The 17,690-nt window shown below is 39.6% G+C and overlaps 2 protein-coding genes across 5 annotated transcripts; both read left to right on the top strand.

The window, feature by feature from the left end:
- The first annotated feature begins 1,024 nt into the window (after positions 1-1,024).
- Positions 1,025-7,562, top strand: plekhj1 (pleckstrin homology domain containing J1). Its single transcript, XM_086272582.1, has 6 exons — positions 1,025-1,430; positions 1,605-1,672; positions 1,767-1,833; positions 3,530-3,620; positions 5,668-5,731; positions 6,340-7,562. The coding sequence occupies exons 1-6, from the start codon at positions 1,337-1,339 to the stop codon at positions 6,430-6,432; spliced, it is 477 nt and encodes a 158-aa protein (XP_086128708.1). The 5' UTR covers positions 1,025-1,336; the 3' UTR covers positions 6,433-7,562.
- A 1,952-nt stretch (positions 7,563-9,514) lies between these two features.
- On the top strand, positions 9,515-16,583 carry LOC147308555 (fizzy-related protein homolog). 4 transcript variants are annotated; one of them, XM_086272367.1, is made up of 14 exons: positions 9,515-9,600; positions 10,378-10,450; positions 10,919-11,047; positions 11,210-11,273; positions 12,004-12,134; positions 12,235-12,320; positions 12,414-12,597; positions 12,729-12,794; positions 13,295-13,397; positions 13,532-13,716; positions 13,835-14,068; positions 14,354-14,458; positions 15,038-15,130; positions 15,249-16,583. In XM_086272367.1, the coding sequence occupies exons 1-14, from the start codon at positions 9,530-9,532 to the stop codon at positions 15,288-15,290; spliced, it is 1,566 nt and encodes a 521-aa protein (XP_086128493.1). In that variant the 5' UTR covers positions 9,515-9,529; the 3' UTR covers positions 15,291-16,583. The 4 variants fall into 4 exon arrangements, with proteins under 4 accessions (XP_086128493.1, XP_086128496.1, XP_086128497.1 ...); XM_086272370.1 differs by having other exon boundaries at positions 9,516-9,697; XM_086272371.1 differs by lacking the exon at positions 9,515-9,600 and adding an exon at positions 9,801-10,195.
- Positions 16,584-17,690: the final 1,107 nt, after the last annotated feature.

Genomic DNA, 17,690 nt, shown 5'->3' with positions numbered 1-17,690 from the left:
GAGCATCCTCACTGGATGCATCACCACCTGGTATGGCAACAGCACCGCCTACAACTGCAAAGCTCTCCAGCGAGTAGTGCGGTGCTCTGAACGGATAATTGGAGGTGAGCTTCCCTCCCTCCAAGACATCTACAGGAAGCGCTGCCTGAGGAAAGCGGGGAGGATCATCAAGGACTCCAGTCACCCCAGCCATAAACTGTTCAGACTGCTTCCATCAGGAAGGAGGTTCTGCAGCATCCGGTCCCGAACCAGCAGACTGAGAGACAGCTTTTTCCATCAGGCCATCAGACTGCTGAACACGTCATAGACACCTCAGCTTCACTACTGGAACTTCAACATTATGCACTCCACACTGTATATAAATGCCACTTGTTTTGCACATATTCAACTCTGTATATTTTATATATTTTATTATTATTATTATTATTATTATTATTATTATTTATTTATTTATTTATTTTACTATTTAATTTGTAAAAATGTGTATACACACACACACACACACACACACACACACACACACACACACACACACACACGTAGGAAAATATTTAGTATACACATCCAGAAATGCATACACTATTATATATTGTACATATATTTATTAGTTTCAGGTTGGCCATTCTTGTATTTTGCTCGTTTGTGTTGTTGTGTTTGCACATCTCTGTTGCTTGTGGGGCTCGCACACAAGAATTTTACTCGCATGTGCTGTGCCAGTGTGCCTGCACATGTGATGTGACAATAAAAGTGATTTGATTTGATTTGATTTGTAATACCAGCAGAGAATCAGAATCAGAATACTTTAATAATCCTTAACGAAATTATATGGGTTTCAGTTGCTCCAAGACAATAACAGTAACAGACTAAAGTAATGAAATAATATAATACATTACAAAGTTTACAAATGTAAGAAATAGCACTAATATATACACATGTTCAATTGTAAATATCAAGAAGAAAGGGCACAGAGCAAAGGAGCCATTTTTGACCTGCAGAGGGCAGTAACGCGCCTGACGAAGAAGAGGAAGAAGACAACCTTAGCAGAGAGGAGTGTCATTACTACTAGAGGTGTGGGTGTGTGACATGAAGTCCAGAGCTGTTGTTTTCAGTTGACCCTCAGAAATGATCAAACGCAGTCCGACAGGTTTCGGGGACGTTAGATAACGAAGCAGCGACGTGGACTCAGCGGTGTATACAGTATAGTTTTTGCACCGTACTACCGTTAGCTAACTCCTGTGTTATGCTTTCGACTGGGGGTACGGGTCCTCTTTAGCATCCGTGTACCTGCGTGTGTCCGTCTGTTTGTCAAGCCTGTGAGTGTTTGTGTGTGTCCGCGATGCGTTTCAACGAGAAGGAGCTGGTGTTACTGAGCCGCCAGCCCTCGGAGAGAGCAGCTGAACTGGGGATGAGAGGTCCCAAGAAAGGAGACGGTAAGGACAATCATTCAGACGCACTTCCGTTTCGTGTATTTGGGCACAGCAGCTAATGTCAGCATCAGATATTAGACATATCTCTCTCTGTGTACTTCATGCGACAGCTGGGCTGCTTTGTGTTTGTTGTAGAGACGAGTTTGTCTGTCTAACTTCCCTTTTGTGGCCTTGCAGTTGTAAAGAAGAGGCTAGTGAAACTTGTCGTCAACTTCCTCTTTTATTTCCGGACTGATGAGGAAGAGGTCAGTATGCTTGTTGTCACAGCATTTTCTGTGATAAATTGAATACATTTTTTTCAAAAGTGGGGTCAAAATTAACTGAGTGTTTATTTGGCAGCCAATTGGAGCTTTGCTGCTGGAGCAGTGTAGGGTGGAGAGGGAGGACAGCCAGACTTTCTCTATTGGTAAGCTTCAGCATCCTTTAGAGGTACAGTTAGGAGTGACTGTAAGTCTATAAGTGACCGATTTGTTTTTGGTAGTTCTGCCTCTGTACACAACCCCAGTGGTTTTTACATCAAACAATGAACATGCCTTTGAAGCGCAGACTCCCAGCTTTTATTCAAGGGCTATAACAACAATATCACATTACCTCTTTAGGAGTTACAACCATTTTTATAAACTGTAACCCTCTGTGCTGGTCTTTGTTGCAGCCACCTTTAGTTACTAGTTTTGGGTTGAGATCGGGTGACCAACTTCAGTTGAAGACGATCCCATTTCTTTGGTTTAAAAAACTCTTGAGTTGCTTTTGCTCATATTTCTATCAGCAGTCACAGAGTGCAACTCCCGCCGAAGAGCAAGGGCTGTGCTAAAACTGTTATATTTTATGATGTCTTTATTACAACATGCTGACATCAACCTGTTAATGGCATCATTGTGACATCATCGGGTGTCGTATTGAGAAAATTGAAAGTGTGTTGTACTGGTCTCTCCATGTGCTTTCATATGATATATTACTCAATATAATTTCTTTAAAATGGTTTTCAAGGTCAACTTTGACCTTGGGTGCTAGAAATGAAGATAAAGGTCAAATGCTTAGCCAACCTAGTTTTAATTTACCCCATGGTCTAGTTTCTTGTTGTGAAATTTGAAGACAATCCATTAAAAAAATTGTGGATGATATAAAGTTTACAGCTTTTTTTTTCATATTCTGTGTGACTTTAACATTGACACAATTCTCACTAAAATGAAATCACCTCGAGCTGTATTGGTATCTACCATCACACCAAATGTGAAAATTATATCATGAAAACTGTGGACACTAAACTGCTAACAAGCAGACAGACAAATGGTACCGATTACATACTTCGTCGCTTTGGAGGGAAAATAAATATTAGTGATCCGGTTCCACTGGCAGCCATATAATGCCCATGTATGACAGATAATGTGTGATGCCTCCGATCATGAGCTGTGTCTTTCCTTCTCTGTACTTTTCTCCTTCCATCATCCTGGTACAAGTTCATCTTGGTTTGATCTGTGCAGACTCTGTTAGATGTTTTCTGAAAAAGTCTAATCTGGCCTTCCTTTTCTTGAATGTAACCAGTGGTTTGCACCTTGTTGTAAACTCTCAGCATTTCCATTCATGAAGGTGTCTCTTCATTCTAGACTTTGATGTTGTTGAGTTGGCCAGTGCATTTCTTCTTCCTTTTTAAGAATGCACCAGATTGCTCATTTGGCTGTTCCTACAGTTGTTGTTGTTGTCTCTCATTTAGGTTTATTTTGGTTATTCGGCCTCCTGCGCCTTCATCAACATCATCTGGAATCAACTCCATACTTTTTATCTGCTTATCTTGTCATTGAACAAGGAAACAGGAAACACCTGGTCATGAAACTGGCAGTCAGGTGTTTGACTGTGTAAGAAATGGTTGTAATACCTAAACAATCAGTTTATTACTTTTGTTAACTACATTGAGTTAAAGCTAAAGTCTGCACTTCTGTAATATTGTAATAGTTTGATGCAGAATGAACCGTGGTGGTATATAGAAGCAAAACTACAAAACCATATTGACCTAACTGTATATTTCACTTTCTCACTGGTGCTCTGCTGTTTCTGCTTGTTTCCTTCATGTGTTTCTGATCTCTAATGGCCTCTGTTTGCTGTAGCATTTCTGGATGAAGCAGAGAGGAAATATGTGTTTGAATGTGATACTGAAGAGCAGTGTGCCGAGTGGATAGACTCCATTATCAAAGCAAGGTAGGACTGACTTTTCTGCTTTCTTTTTCCAGGAAGCACAGAAGCTTACAGATACTTACAGCCGTCAATAAGTGATTAATAAATGGAGAAAAACGTAACTTTTAAACCAAATGTATTTTTTTGACCGGGTATCAAATAATATCCCATAAAGGTCAGAACACACTCACTGCATACTCCAATAGTTACACCTGTTAAACTGATCTTTAAAGCAAATATTTAATCAGCCAATCACGTGATAGAAACTCATTGGAGTTAGCCAAGTAAACACAGTCATGATGATCTGCTGAAGTTCAAACTAAGCATGGTGCAGGTGGTGATGGTCAAGACAAAAAAAAGTAAAACCCTTAACCCCCCACAGTGAGTAGTTTTGTTTTTTGTATTTGTTTAATTTGCTATATTACGTATTTAAAAACACAGAGCTGTACTGACTACATATGCTCATAAAGTCTAAAAGAAGAGCATTTTGTATGTGTTTTCTAACTTAATAACCAAATAATGAAAAGCTGTGTTCTGTACAGCTGAATATGCTTACACATCTATGCCATTTGAACAGTGTGGGTAGAACAAGTGACACCTCACATAGTAACAGAGTAACAGACTCACATGGGTGAAACTGTCACAAATGAATGATTTTGCTGTTTTCAGAGGCACAGTGTTAGAAATGTGAGTGTTAAACGGCTTCAGTCTGATCCATAACAGCTCTGACATATTGTTTTAAAGCTTACTGGGAATGCATAATACTCCCAAACAGCAGAGGATATCTGAGGAGGATCATAGCGCTCTAACTTCTCCTTTGGGCTTCAGTGAGTCTGCCGGAAAAATTGTCAGACCTGGCAGCTGTGGCGTCGGGCACATTTAATATTGTGCTTGATTAATGTATCTGCTAACTGCTAATTGAGTGGTAGCTCAGACAGACCTGCTGGGCTTCATGTGAGCAGACAGGCGGAGAGAAGATGGGAGACAGAGAGACCCGCAGAGTCCATTTCTCACAAATAATAATCATCATAATAACAGTAATACACTATATTTTTATAGTGTATTGTTATTTTAATATAACACAGTTTACAAAGTGCATTGACAGCCAGGGGTACACAGCCATTAAAGTCACATAAATACACACATATATATTCAAAAAAGACTAAAAATGTGAATAAAATGAATGAACTACTGGAGCAAGGATTGACTTAGAAGCAAGTCTATAAAAAGAAAGAGGAAGTGATTCTGTAAGCCTGCTGTCTTCAAGAAGGTCATTACAGGATCTAAGGCTGTGAGCAAGCTTATACGGGGTCAGTAGTTCTGCTATGAACCCAGACAAGGATGAGCTAATCAGTAAAATCCTAAAATCAGATTTAAACCATAGAGGAAGCAAGCAGAAAGAAGCCAGGATAGGGGTCATATGATGCTGTCTGCTAAAATCAGTAAGAAGCCTAGCAAAAGAGCACCCATTCATATTTTAGCTTGTTTACATAAACCAATAAGAGATTTTATTAGTGGACAAGAAGTAGACACAGATCAGCTGAACAGGTAAATGGTATGAAACAAAAACATTTGTTCTTTATTCCACTTTTAACTTTTATTTAACTTTTTTATTTAAGCATTTTTTATAGTAACAGTAATAATAATAGTAACTATATTAATAAGATGAGCTATAAAAATACTACAAAATCAGCTATGAAAAACTGTGTCTCTGCAAGACAGATGTATTGAAAATAAATAGTTGTCCATCTTGGTAGCGGAGTGTAAAATTCATTGTGCTTAGAGCTGACAGGAGGTCAGCCGAGGCCAGGCAGACTGCCGGGTTTGTAACGCACTGGTGGAAACCCTGAGCTTGCGTAACGTAGCTAGCATGGCCCAGCTACCTGTCAACGAGCAACAAACAATTAAAATGTTCCTGTACAGAACATTTTAAGTCGATCCTTGCTCCAGAGGAAGTTCCTGTGACTGTGTTTAATGTTACAAGCTGAGTTGCAGCTCTGATCTTTACTGTATTTGTCTAACATTATTTCTCCCTAAATGTCAAGTTCATTTGTTGTCTAATCTCTTGCAGTTACGAGTTCATGAGGAAGAATCTTATATTCTATCGAACAGAAATCCACAGGCTCACAGGGAAGGTGAGACCCCTCGCAGCAGCACGCCAGTGCGCTAAATGCCACACAGATGGTGCTTCTAATCAGCAGCGTTCATACTGTGGGATGGTTACAGTGCGGTTTGGAGTTCATATTATCATCATCAATAGCAGACAGACTGGTAGATTAATGAAGGGGGATGGTTTTGGTTTTGCTCGGCAATGCTGAGCTCTCTCGGCTGCTAAGATTCATGTAAACAACACTGTGGAATTTCATGATGACTCTCAAAGCGCACAACGAAACATGCCAGAGAAAGCTCAATTAGCAATGTGTCTCTCTAGAAACAATTTCCTAGTTACTCGGGATGAGACAGGCTGCAAAAGCTTTTCTCCTCGTGTTGTACATTTGATTGTGCATATAATTATTCATTGCAGTGTGAGCCGCAGCTGAAATCCCACTAACCTCTGGAGATCTCAAAAATCTCTAAGTAAAAGCCAGGCTTTCTGACCTCTAGGTTTGAGTGCTTTTCTATTTGTTTGGTTCTTTGAGTCTGATTTTGCTGAAGTAAACATTTCATATAAACTCTGCTTCTGCTTCAGTAACAGCTAATTTTCCCTGTACACTGTTTTACTCACTGCCTGCTTTCTCCACAGGACCCCTTGGAGCAGTATGGTATATCCGATGAAGCTCGTTTCCAGGTCAGCAACGGTCGGCCGCTTGTGGCTAGAGATACCTCCTCCCTGTAGACCAGCGTCCTGTGTTCACATTCTATGTTTTATTTTGATTAGTTCACTCTGCCATTCCAGCATCACTCCACACTGGTTTGAAAACCACAGCGTTATCGCCCACAATCTTGCTCCTTAGAGCTCTACTGCGCTGCATTTATTATATCTCGGGTTGCCTCAGACCTATGCAGGTGTCTTAGGTAATGTAAAGCCATCCTCAGTTTAGTCCTGCTGCGTCTTTGTCAGTCATTACAAGCAACGCAATGCTTTGGTTAAGTCAACACTATCATATTTGTGATTTCGGGGCATTCTCATTTGCCTTTTCTGTGTCATTTTTAGACTTCTGGCCCAGTTAATCAGTTCCCTGTATAAACATTTTATGTTTTCTACTGTTGATGCTATACATTCAGACAATGTGATTTCAAGAGCGACTTTCATTCAGGACTATTAGTAATGTGAGTAGAACTATGTTCAAAATATCTAATTTGAGGACATATTAACACGTAAACCATTGTTTTAATGGAGCCTTTTAAAAGAAGCTTACAGTTGATAGCGTGCCTGATTTAGAAAACCTTTGGCAGTATTCCTGCTCTGATTTGAACTGTTTTTGAGTCTTTTGAGCTGCTGAGTTGAGCCACATATTTTACTTAGTGTCTGTGAAAAAGGCAAAGCTGTCCAGATGTGTATTTATCATGTTATGCCTCATTGTTAGATTCCTTTAGTGTTTGAGACAATACTTTTGCACAGTTATTGGGTGTTGAGGGTTGTTTCTTTTATTACAACTATCGTACTTGATCAGCCTACTGTACCTTTTCTGTGGCACTTTGATTCAGATCCCTTTATGTAAGCTGTTGAACCATGTGTTTAAAAACCAGGCTCTTGGCATGATTCAGGAAATAAAAATAAACAAATCACGTGAATATTTGTGAAAACGAGAGCTGACATTTTGCTCTCAACTCAAGTTTCCTGTAAGACTTTTTTGCATCTTTCAAATTAGCGAAATCTTTGTTTTTCAAGAGTCTCTCTGTAATTGCATGTCATTGAATGTATCTTCATTTTAAATGTTTTGCACATAGAACTTTTGTTTTTAGTTAACAACATCTGCTTCACTGGCATCTCTTTTTTATACTAATAAAGCCATTTGAAAGAAATTTTAAATTCATCCAGTGTGTCATCTGTCAACCAAAAGTGAAAGCATTTGATAACACACATACACGCACACACGCGCACACACACACAAAATGTAATGTGTGTCGGTGGCTACATCCAGCTCTTGTAAATAGTCTGTAGCTTAGGTTCTATAGGTTCTTAATACATTTTGGCCTGCCAGGGTGCAGCTGGAGCCCCTGTGCACACACTAAACTAAACAGACAGGCACACCTCCACTGCTACTACAAATACACAAAATGAAACAAAAAGGAAAGTTGATGCTGAAGGCAAATAATTTCAGCTAAGGCGAGAGACTGAGCTTTCGTATTTCCCTGGTGTAAAGAAGTGCCTGTGTATCAATTTTCCATAAGCCAATTTCTGTTATCAAACGACACAATTTCCTTTGTCATTTTGATGTTTGAATCCACACACCAGCAAAGGAGGAGTTGTGAACAGGGAGCTGAGGCTTCAAAAAGTCAATGAAGTGAGAAGAGGCATGCAACATCAGCACAGCAGACGGGTTGGTTTTTTTATTTTTGTTGTTGTTGTTTTTAGCAGAGTCTCAAAGCAAGTTTTCATTTTTATGTGATTTTCACTGGACTCTGCAAAACTTGTGCCAGTAATGTCCTTTGTGGGTACAAAACAACGCTAAATCATCATCAGCCCTCCACCACCATGCCTGACAGTTGTCAGGATATGGAAATATTTGAAATATTTTATTTTTAATTAAATAATAAATTACTTTAGTAATGTTTAAACAAATAAAATAATTAAAAATAAATTTGTAAATAAATTTACAAATGCATAATTATCACACAACTCATTATTTAGGCACAGAATTCTTTATTTTTGATGCGCGTGACTGTTCTTGTCCTTCACAGTCAGAGGTCTGCATGAATTTATTCTTTAGTAAGAGACCACAGAGGCCACCCCTGAAAGAATGAAATCTAAAACTGTCCTTCAAGCATTACTATATTGAAATACTCATTCATAATTATAATCCTGATTGTACCATCCCTTAAATGGTGATATTGATTAGTCTGTCAACTTACACAGTCGGGATTATTAGACAGTCAAGAACTGCCAGAAAGTGATTTCTGATGTTTCTGTGTGTGTGTGTGTGTGTGTGTGTGTGTGTGTAATGGTTTATACTTGTAAACAGACAGTAGTCAACAGCATTTATGAAAGAGTTATGAATAAAAAAAGAGAATATGGTTTTTGCTGGTATCTTTATGACTGCATTATACATTGTAATTAATGCAGTCCTTTTTCAACCACTGAAAATATTTTTATACAACTGTGTTATATTTGTTTTAATTTCTGCTGCCCTCTTGGCCAGATCTCTCTTACAAAAAAGTATATTTTTAATGCCAATGGGACGTTTTATCTGGATAGATAAAGGTTATATAAGCTTCACTTTGCCAGTCTAAACTTTACAAATATATCATCTCTTTTGTTGTTAAGGTGAGTAAAAACCAGACAATGGAAAGATACTGGCTTTGTAGTACAGGCCTCTGGAAACACACACATTATATAAATAATTATTTATTGAGTATATTGAATTAAACCTTTTTGTTCACTAAATGGTGTTTGATGTTTTGTCATATTGTTTTTTTAACTATCGTGCAAATACATCACCGTTGAAAGTGGAAATAAAATAAATTTTAGTATCAACGCTGATGCTCAAACATGAATCCACAATGTAAGAAAGTAAAATGTATGTTTTTTAATCGCATTTTTGTTGCATTTGAGATTCTGTTCTCTGTGGCATGACCTGAACTGCTATTCATTTTGAAACCTGTGCTAAATCTTTGACTATAAACTGGTGAGACTATAATCTTGTTTAGCCTCGGTTGCCGGTTAAACCCAGAGGTCAGGTTTTACCGACAGCGTTCAGTCGAGTCGGACACGTTTCCTTAACAACGGAAAATGTGTGTTTCAAAAACAGCGACGTCACGCACTTCCCGTGATGCTTAGCGAGCCTAAATTGAATGCTCGGCAAAAGAAAACATTTGTATTCTGTGTGTGTCGATTTTACGGGTAAAAAGCACAAAACAACACATTTGAACTGAGTTAGAAAACACTACGAGAACCAAATTAACAGTGCATACGGGGGGAAGCGTTTACTGGGGGAAAGGTAGGTGCTAATACGATAAATTGTCTTACACAGCTGAGCTAGCGTTAGCATTAGCCTAGCTTTCTGTGCTGGGTCGTTGGATTATTTAGATTTTCTTTATTCGTATTTCAGCGATAATCACCAGAGATAGCAGTATTTCGCTTTGTGGGATATGCAAGTAAATGACTGCTGTTGGGTTGCGTTTCAAAGTTACAAGACTAAGGTTTTCATAAAGATAATTTAAGTGCTGTTAGCATGTCAGAGTCCACAGTCGCAGCTGATCATAGGTACTGGTATGTCATTTAATTACACGTCGGTGGTTGGTTGGTTAGTTAGTTAGTTAGTTGGAGATGGAATGAAACCAAAAAACTCTACATTTTAACTATTGATTGGTTTATCTTTGTAATTCTTCCGGAGGGTTTTAATGTAGCTTTATTGCCTCATTGATCAATACAAAGCAGTTCCTCTGGGGATTACTGCTCCATGTCGGTGACTCTTAGCATTGTCGTTTGATAAACGGTAAGTTCAAAGCGTTTTAAATCAGTTGAATAACGGGTTTATTTATCTAACAACAAATACACCGTGTATGCCGATGTTTGACAGGTAGCTTATACACGGTGCCATTTCCTATATAGAATAAACACATCGTCAATGAACGCATCTTGTGAATGAACTTTATTGTGGTCTTGTCCTGTTCTCAGGATCATGGATCAGGACTATGAGTGCAGGCTCCTCAGACAGATCAATATCCAAAATGAGAATGCAAGTCCCATTGTAAGTAAAAACAAGTTTTTTTTGTCTATTCTGTCTGATTCCTTGTATGTAAAGTAATGTTCATCCTCTGAACAAAAGCTAATTCTGCTGTCTAATTAAGACTAGTCAAATCTGCAAGTAATCTTGAATAAGGTCATTGTCTTAATTTTTAAATGATGATATCCCCTCCCAGGAGGGACATGAGGGCAGTGCTTTCCATGTATTATAAGGGAAAAATGGTTTCACATGGCAGTCTATTGACACTGTCACCACTGTTGAGTAAAAACAAGACCTTACTGGCCAAAAGACTGGCTTTTGTGAATGTTGCCTCCTGTTGTTATCACCTCAAAAAAACACACCATCTGCCATCTAAATTATGTTCCTGTTCCGTTATTGAGTTTTCAAATCCACTCCGAGGCCTGTTTGTTTGCCGTAGAGTTAAAAAAAAAAACAAAAACACAATGCTGTCTTCTCTTTTCCCTTGTGCAGAAAGCTCTAGGAGCAGTGCGATCTCTGACACCCACCAGCTCCCCCCTGTCCTCTCCTAGCAAGCATGGTGATCGCTTCATTCCCTCCCGGGCTGGAGCCAACTGGAGTGTCAACTTCCATCGCATTAATGTGAGTCTGCCACAACAGCAAATACACCAAGCACTCTTCTGCCTGTCCTACCAAAAGAACAATGCTCTCAAGATTAAAGTGTTTGCTTTGTTTTTTCTAATACTTAAGTTTACAGAATTGGTTGAGAGTGATCATTTATTGATTATGATTATTTTAACACAGGAAATTGAAAAGTCGCACAATCAAAATAGGAAAACCAAAGATGGCACCACTGACAGCAACAAAGGTAATCCATTGCTTTTCTCTTGAATGATGACAAACTGTGTTTCCACCTGCACCTCTCTTGTCACAAGCATTTAAATTGTGAATGAGACAAAATCTGTTTTTGCATTTTCTTTGTGTTCAGTTTTCTTTACTTTAGCTTCTGTCTGAATGTTTGTGTAGTTGGAATTTAGTTTCACCCCTGTGTTTGTTCATTCAGACTTTAGTATTAGAGTGAAAGCTCTTAATGGTGCTGTAAATTTGCTCAAAATAAGGTTGGTTATATGTCACACTTAGGTGTGTGTTTTTGTTTTTTGTTTTTCAAGGCTATCGTAATGGATAAAAGATGATGAAAAAAAACTTTAGCCTATATTTTATCATGATATTTAGTTACTGAATAATTATCATGATAGTCATGTATTATGAGTTACTCGCTTTCCCATCCCCAAGTGAAATATGTTTTTCTGTGTTGTAGATGTGCTTTAGGTGTGAGTTTTATCCATTTTCAGTTCATTTCCACAGGTATCTCTTTCTGCTCCAGTCAAACTTGATAATTTGACCTTCTCTTGTTTACTAAGCCTGGGCAGGCTTATGGAGACTGCAGATAAGGGCTAAACAAAGCTTAGTGGAAAATTCTCCCTGATCTTCAGAGATGTGAGCGAGAGCTGAGAAACTGCAAAGGGAGCACAGGGTTTGAAGTTAATCATTTCGACAGCCTGGTTTGATTTCCCCTCTGTCTGTTCCTTTGTCTTCAGCGGACGGTCTGGCTTACTCAGCTCTGCTGAAAAATGAGCTACTAGGAGCAGGCATTGAGAAAGTCCAGGACCCCCAGTCAGAAGATCGTCGCTTGCAGCCATCTACGCCTGCCAAGAGGAGCCTTTTTAGTGTAAAAAAAAAAAAAAAAAATGTTTTTGTAACTGGCTAAGTGTTTTTTGTTTTACGGTGGGTTTTGTCTGCGTTAGAAATAATCTGTTTGATTGTTGTAGTATTCTGTAAGTACCAAGAGAGCTCTTCCCGACGAGGATGGAAACACAGTCTCTCCCTATTCACTATCACCCGTCAGTAGTAACAGGTAATTAAATTTTCCAGCTAAACGTGAAAGTGCCATTTCTTAATATGGGGAGAAAAATTGACTGTGTTGCTTACATGTTATTGGGCTTTACAGTCAGAAACTTCTTCGATCGCCACGAAAACCAACACGCAAGATTTCTAAAATACCTTTCAAAGTTCTGGACGCTCCAGAGCTTCAAGATGATTTCTACCTTAACCTAGTGGACTGGTCCTCTCTGAATGTGCTCAGTGTGGGACTGGGTACCTGTGTCTACTTGTGGAGTGCCTGTACCAGCCAGGTGTGTGTGACATGTTAGCTGAGAAAACCTGTGATAGTGTGTCATACTTAATGAAAAAGACATAATTGAACTACCTCCTGGTACATTCGTATTAATCTGTCTCCTTTGTCTGGCACTTTTCGAAACTTTAGGTGACTCGTCTTTGTGACCTTTCTGTAGAAGGAGACTCTGTGACGTCAGTGGGCTGGTCAGAGAGGGTGTGTTTTTCTTTCATTGATTCTTGTCTTTGCAAGCTCTCGTCCAGGACTTTAAACAATGCTGTAATAAAGCCTGCACAGCTGGCCTTTTTTTACAGTTTCTGAAAGCAGAAAAACTGCCAGAAACTGAGTGTTCAGAGCACTCTACAGCCTGAGGTTTGGGCTCATAGTTATTGTTTTTTAAAAATATGACTTTAATTATCGATTCTTTGGATATGTTTATGCAAGGTTGAGAATTCACCATCACAACGGTATATATGAAATATATGACAGAAAGTAAGGAAAAGCATAATTGGTTCACTTTGAAGGTCTGCCATGAAACAAGAGTATGTCTGGATATTTCAAAGAAATTCAAGCTTATTTATGATTTCAGGCTTTTAACCTGTGCTGTAACTAAGAAAAGGCTTGAGGGTATTTGCACTTGCTCCTATTTTTGTGCCATTGTAAGATTAGACTCCTACTTGCCAGTGTCATCTTCAAAGTGTGCTGTCTGTTTTTAGGGTAACCTGGTAGCTGTAGGCACCCACAAAGGCTATGTACAAATCTGGGATGCAGCAGCAGGGAAGAAGCTCTCTGTGCTAGAAGGACACACAGCCAGAGTGGGTAAGTTGAAAGTCTATGGAAATGAAGGCAGAGACAGTCATTCAAGCTTCACTTATTTTCAAACAGTTGTTTAGCAACATCTCTCATTCATGATCGGTGAATCATCTCCCCTGGTCGTCATTCCCTGCTTCTAGGTGCTCTAGCATGGAATGCCGACCAGCTGTCGTCTGGGAGTCGTGATCGGGTGATCCTGCAGCGGGACATCAGGGCACCGCCTCTCCAGTCAGAACGTCGGCTCCAAGGACACAGACAGGAAGTCTGCGGGCTCAAGTGGAGCACAGACCACCAGCTTCTAGCCTCGGGTGGAAATGATAACAAGGTATGCAGAGAATCTCGCCCAATGCCTTTGTCTGTGCCACATTTTTATTGGGGTCCCTTTTTTATAAAAAACGCCAAAAATTTTCTGTCCTCTTGTTATTGCAACCTGCTGTCTGCAGTTACTCGTGTGGAACCACTCAAGTGTCCTCCCAGTGCAGCAGTACACGGAGCACTTAGCTGCAGTGAAGGCCATCGCCTGGTCTCCTCACCAACACGGCCTGTTGGCCTCTGGAGGAGGCACAGCCGATCGCTGCATCCGCTTTTGGAACACTCTGACTGGCCAGCCTCTGCAGTGCACAGACACCGGCTCTCAGGTCTGCAACCTGGCCTGGTCCAAGCACACTAATGAACTGGTGAGACACCCCATGTCTTTGACTGCACTCTGCTCCTGTGAAATAGAATACATGCATCTGCTCTTAAATACAGACATACACCAAGGTTAATTTTAGGGCTGTTGGTGAGGAGTTTTTTTGCTATTCAGTAGCATTCAACTCAGTTTTTATTTATTTTTCTCTTTTGTGCGTGTGTTTTTGGCTGGAAAATACGATGGAAGCAGTGATGTGGAATTGTTGATTTTTATCCGATGGTAGACAAACCTGCCAGCTAAATAAGTGGAAAAAACTGTTCCTCCTCTGCAGGTCAGCACGCACGGTTATTCCCAGAACCAGATCCTCGTGTGGAAGTATCCGTCTCTAACTCAAGTGGCCAAGCTTACGGGGCATTCCTATAGAGTACTTTACCTGGTCAGTATATTTTTTTCCTTTATAACTAAATTAAAGATAATCTTAGCTTAAAATAAAACTGTAAAGCAGAAATAAATAGTCACAGAAAAAAAAGTGTAAGGAAATGATCCTATAAAACTAGACTCACTGACTGACCCTTTAAGAAGTGTCGCTGTTAGATATCCCAGGGTAAAAGGGTGACACTGACACAGAGCTTCTCAAAAATAAAAAAATGAGTCAAACTGACATTTTCTACCTCTTTCTGATGTTTTGTGTAAGTGCTGTTGTGAGTGATTTCTGTGCATCACTTTGGCTTTACACCAACAATTAATACATAGGAATGCACATGTAAACTTAAGAAGGATGTTAATTAATATTTTATGTGCTGAAAGCAAATATAGTGAACTTTAGATAGGAGTATAAAAATTATATTTTAATAAATAATTACACTTAAAGCAAACTAAAATGATAAAATCCTTCCTGTGCCCACTTCAGATTCCTGTAATTACATCAGAATCAGAATACTTTATTAATCCCAGAGCAAATGATGTAGCTGTTATAGTGGTGCATATTCAGTGTTTAATAATAACTTGCATGCAGGCTATGTCACCTGATGGGGAGGCCATCGTGACGGGGGCTGGAGATGAAACTCTGAGGTTCTGGAACGTCTTTAGCAAGATGAGATCCACCAAGGCATGTTTTCTTCCCATTTCTCACTTTCTCTGTGTTGGGCTTCCTTGAATGCAGTTTTCATCACCTGCGTGTTATTTTTGTAGTGGTCTCTGTCTAACGTCCACCTTCCTTCTTTCAGGAATCAGTCTCTGTGTTAAACCTCTTCACCAGGATCCGGTAGTCTGCACTGTACGGGGAATAAAAACAGGAAGGGAATTTGTCTTTGCATGTCTCCTGGTGTAAATGGGGCCTCTTTGAACACTCTCCTCAGTACTCTGCAGAGGTCCTCCTCGACTGGCCTTAGTTAAGTTGTAGCAGAAGATGAGATGAGAGGAGACACATAGACCGAGTATCGAGGGTGGAAGAGATGCACACAGTATTCCACTTCCTCCTGAATGATGGAGCCACTGCCGCCTCCAGTTTCGGGGCCTTTATCTCCCCGTGTCTGCAAACAGACGTTGTGCATACCTGCCAAATATTGAGTTTATCCTTGTGATCGTTTATTTATTTTCTGTTTTTGTTTAGTTTCTTTGTTGTTTGTATGTTTTTTTGCTCCTCCTCCTTTTTTTTTTTTTTACATTTTTAACATATGTTATCGACGTATTTGCTGCAAAGGCTGGTTGACTTAATTTCATGTGCATAACTGCAGTTTTTTGGTCTGATCTGTGGAGCAAGTTTGATTTTGTTCAGGTTTGCAGAAAAAAATTCCAAGCTTGCGTTACCTTTTCCTGAGGGGCAATAATGTTTCGTGTACACTGATGAAAAGATTCATAATCTTGTGCCATTTTGCTAATAGTTAACAAGGATTCAGTGAAAGAGCCTGATCTCTCTTGTTTTTGTTTTTTAAGAAAAATGACATTTTTATTTTAGTTATTGAAAATAATAATCAAACATGGCAAGCATTACTTCATTATCTCCCCAAAACAATTTGTTTTTGGGAGATTATCTTTTCCTAATTGAAAAGCAAGCCAAGGAAAATTAAAAGGAAATAGCTTTGGCTTATCATTGTAGTTTACAGCAACCGCTAGCGCACAGTAAAAACATTTGTGATTAAACCAGATGGTGAAATGCTGCTGTGTAAAGAACTTCTGCTTTGTGCTATGTCTGTAACATATTCAAGCTTGGGGCGCTCATTTTTTTGCTACTTCAAACTTCTTCTGTGTCAGGCAGTCATGCTGTTGAACTTTGTTTTTTAATCTGGAGAAATATTTCATATCCTCTGCCACGTTTTCTTTGAATGTTTCAGTCACCTACCTTTGAACAAGCGCTATTTATTTGTCTTGTGAAAGTTTAGAGTACAGAGTGAAAAGGTTTGCTTAGCGAGGTTGTCTGAAGGGAGCTGACGGTCAACTCTAAATTTTAATGTCACTTAAAGACAACGCTGGCAACTTCAGTTATTGAAAGAATGTTTAAAAAAGAAAAAAATATTTCTGTACTGGAACATGAACAACAATTAAATTGCCATATCTTGTAACCTAGTGCTGTTTTATTGGACTGTAACTACTCCTCAAGTTGTTAGTAATACTTTACATTCCTGCTTTGTGCTCCAACCAAACATTCATCTGTTTAAACTAAAGGGTGTCTTTAGTTTGCAGGTATTCTCAGTTATTACACGTTTGGTTACATTTGGAGAAGAATCCTTTATATGAATTTATTTATCATATAATTTTTAGAGAACAAAATATTTTGATTCTGGTTTCTAAACTGAGATGTGAACATTTTCAAACCGTTTTACAGTTAAAACAGATAAATTAAACCTTTTTAGTCCCACATGTGGGAAATTTTTTGGTCATGGCACAAAGTACAAGAGCAGTAAAAATAGAATAAAATACTTTCTTATATTGGGAAGATTGCACTTGGTACTATTGCACATCGGAGAGACAGAGTGAAATTTACAATTGTGTATGGGATGTGTGTGTGTGTGGGGTCATCTGCAAAGACCATGTTGTAGAGTCCGACAGTAGCAGCAAGGAAATGCCTGCGAAATCTTTCCGTCCCACGTCGTGGGTGCCGCAGTCTGCCACTGAAGGAGCTTCTCAGTGCTATCAGAGTCTCCTGCATGGGGTGGGAGATGTTGTCCATCAGGGATGACCGCTTAGCCGCCGTTCTCCTGTCACTCACCACCTCCACTGGGTCCAGAGGGCATCCTAGAACAGAGTTGGCCCGTTGCTACTCCAGCAGACCACACCGTAAAAGATGGCTGAGGCCACCACAGAGTCATAGAAGGTCTGGGCCTTCACTCCAAAAGACCTCTGCAGCAGGTACAGCCTGCTCTGCCCTTTTCTGTAGAGAGCATCTGAATTGTGAGTCCAGTCCAGTTTATTGTTCAGATGAACACCAAGGTACCTGTAGCTGTCCACAGCCTCAATGTCCATACCTTGGATGTTTAGTGGTTGCAGTGGAGGATGTTTGTGCCTGTGGAAGTCTACCACCAGCTCCTTGGTTTTACTAGTGTTGATCTGGAGGTAGTTCTGCTGGCACCAGTCCACAAAGCCTTGGGCCAGCACTCTGTATTCCTTGTCGACCCCATCAGTGATGAGGCCAACTATTGCAGAGTCATCAGGGAACTTCTGCAGGAAGC

Source organism: Aulonocara sp. 'chitande type north' Nkhata Bay, linkage group LG18, assembly GCF_057382095.1.
Source record: "Aulonocara sp. 'chitande type north' Nkhata Bay isolate Kocher_YH1m ecotype deep benthic linkage group LG18, A_spYH_male_GT1.1, whole genome shotgun sequence".
In the NCBI taxonomy this organism is placed as follows: Eukaryota; Metazoa; Chordata; class Actinopteri; order Cichliformes; family Cichlidae; genus Aulonocara; species Aulonocara sp. 'chitande type north' Nkhata Bay.
The sequence above is the reverse complement of the archived record's forward strand: the minus strand, read 5'-3'. Positions and strand labels throughout refer to the sequence as shown.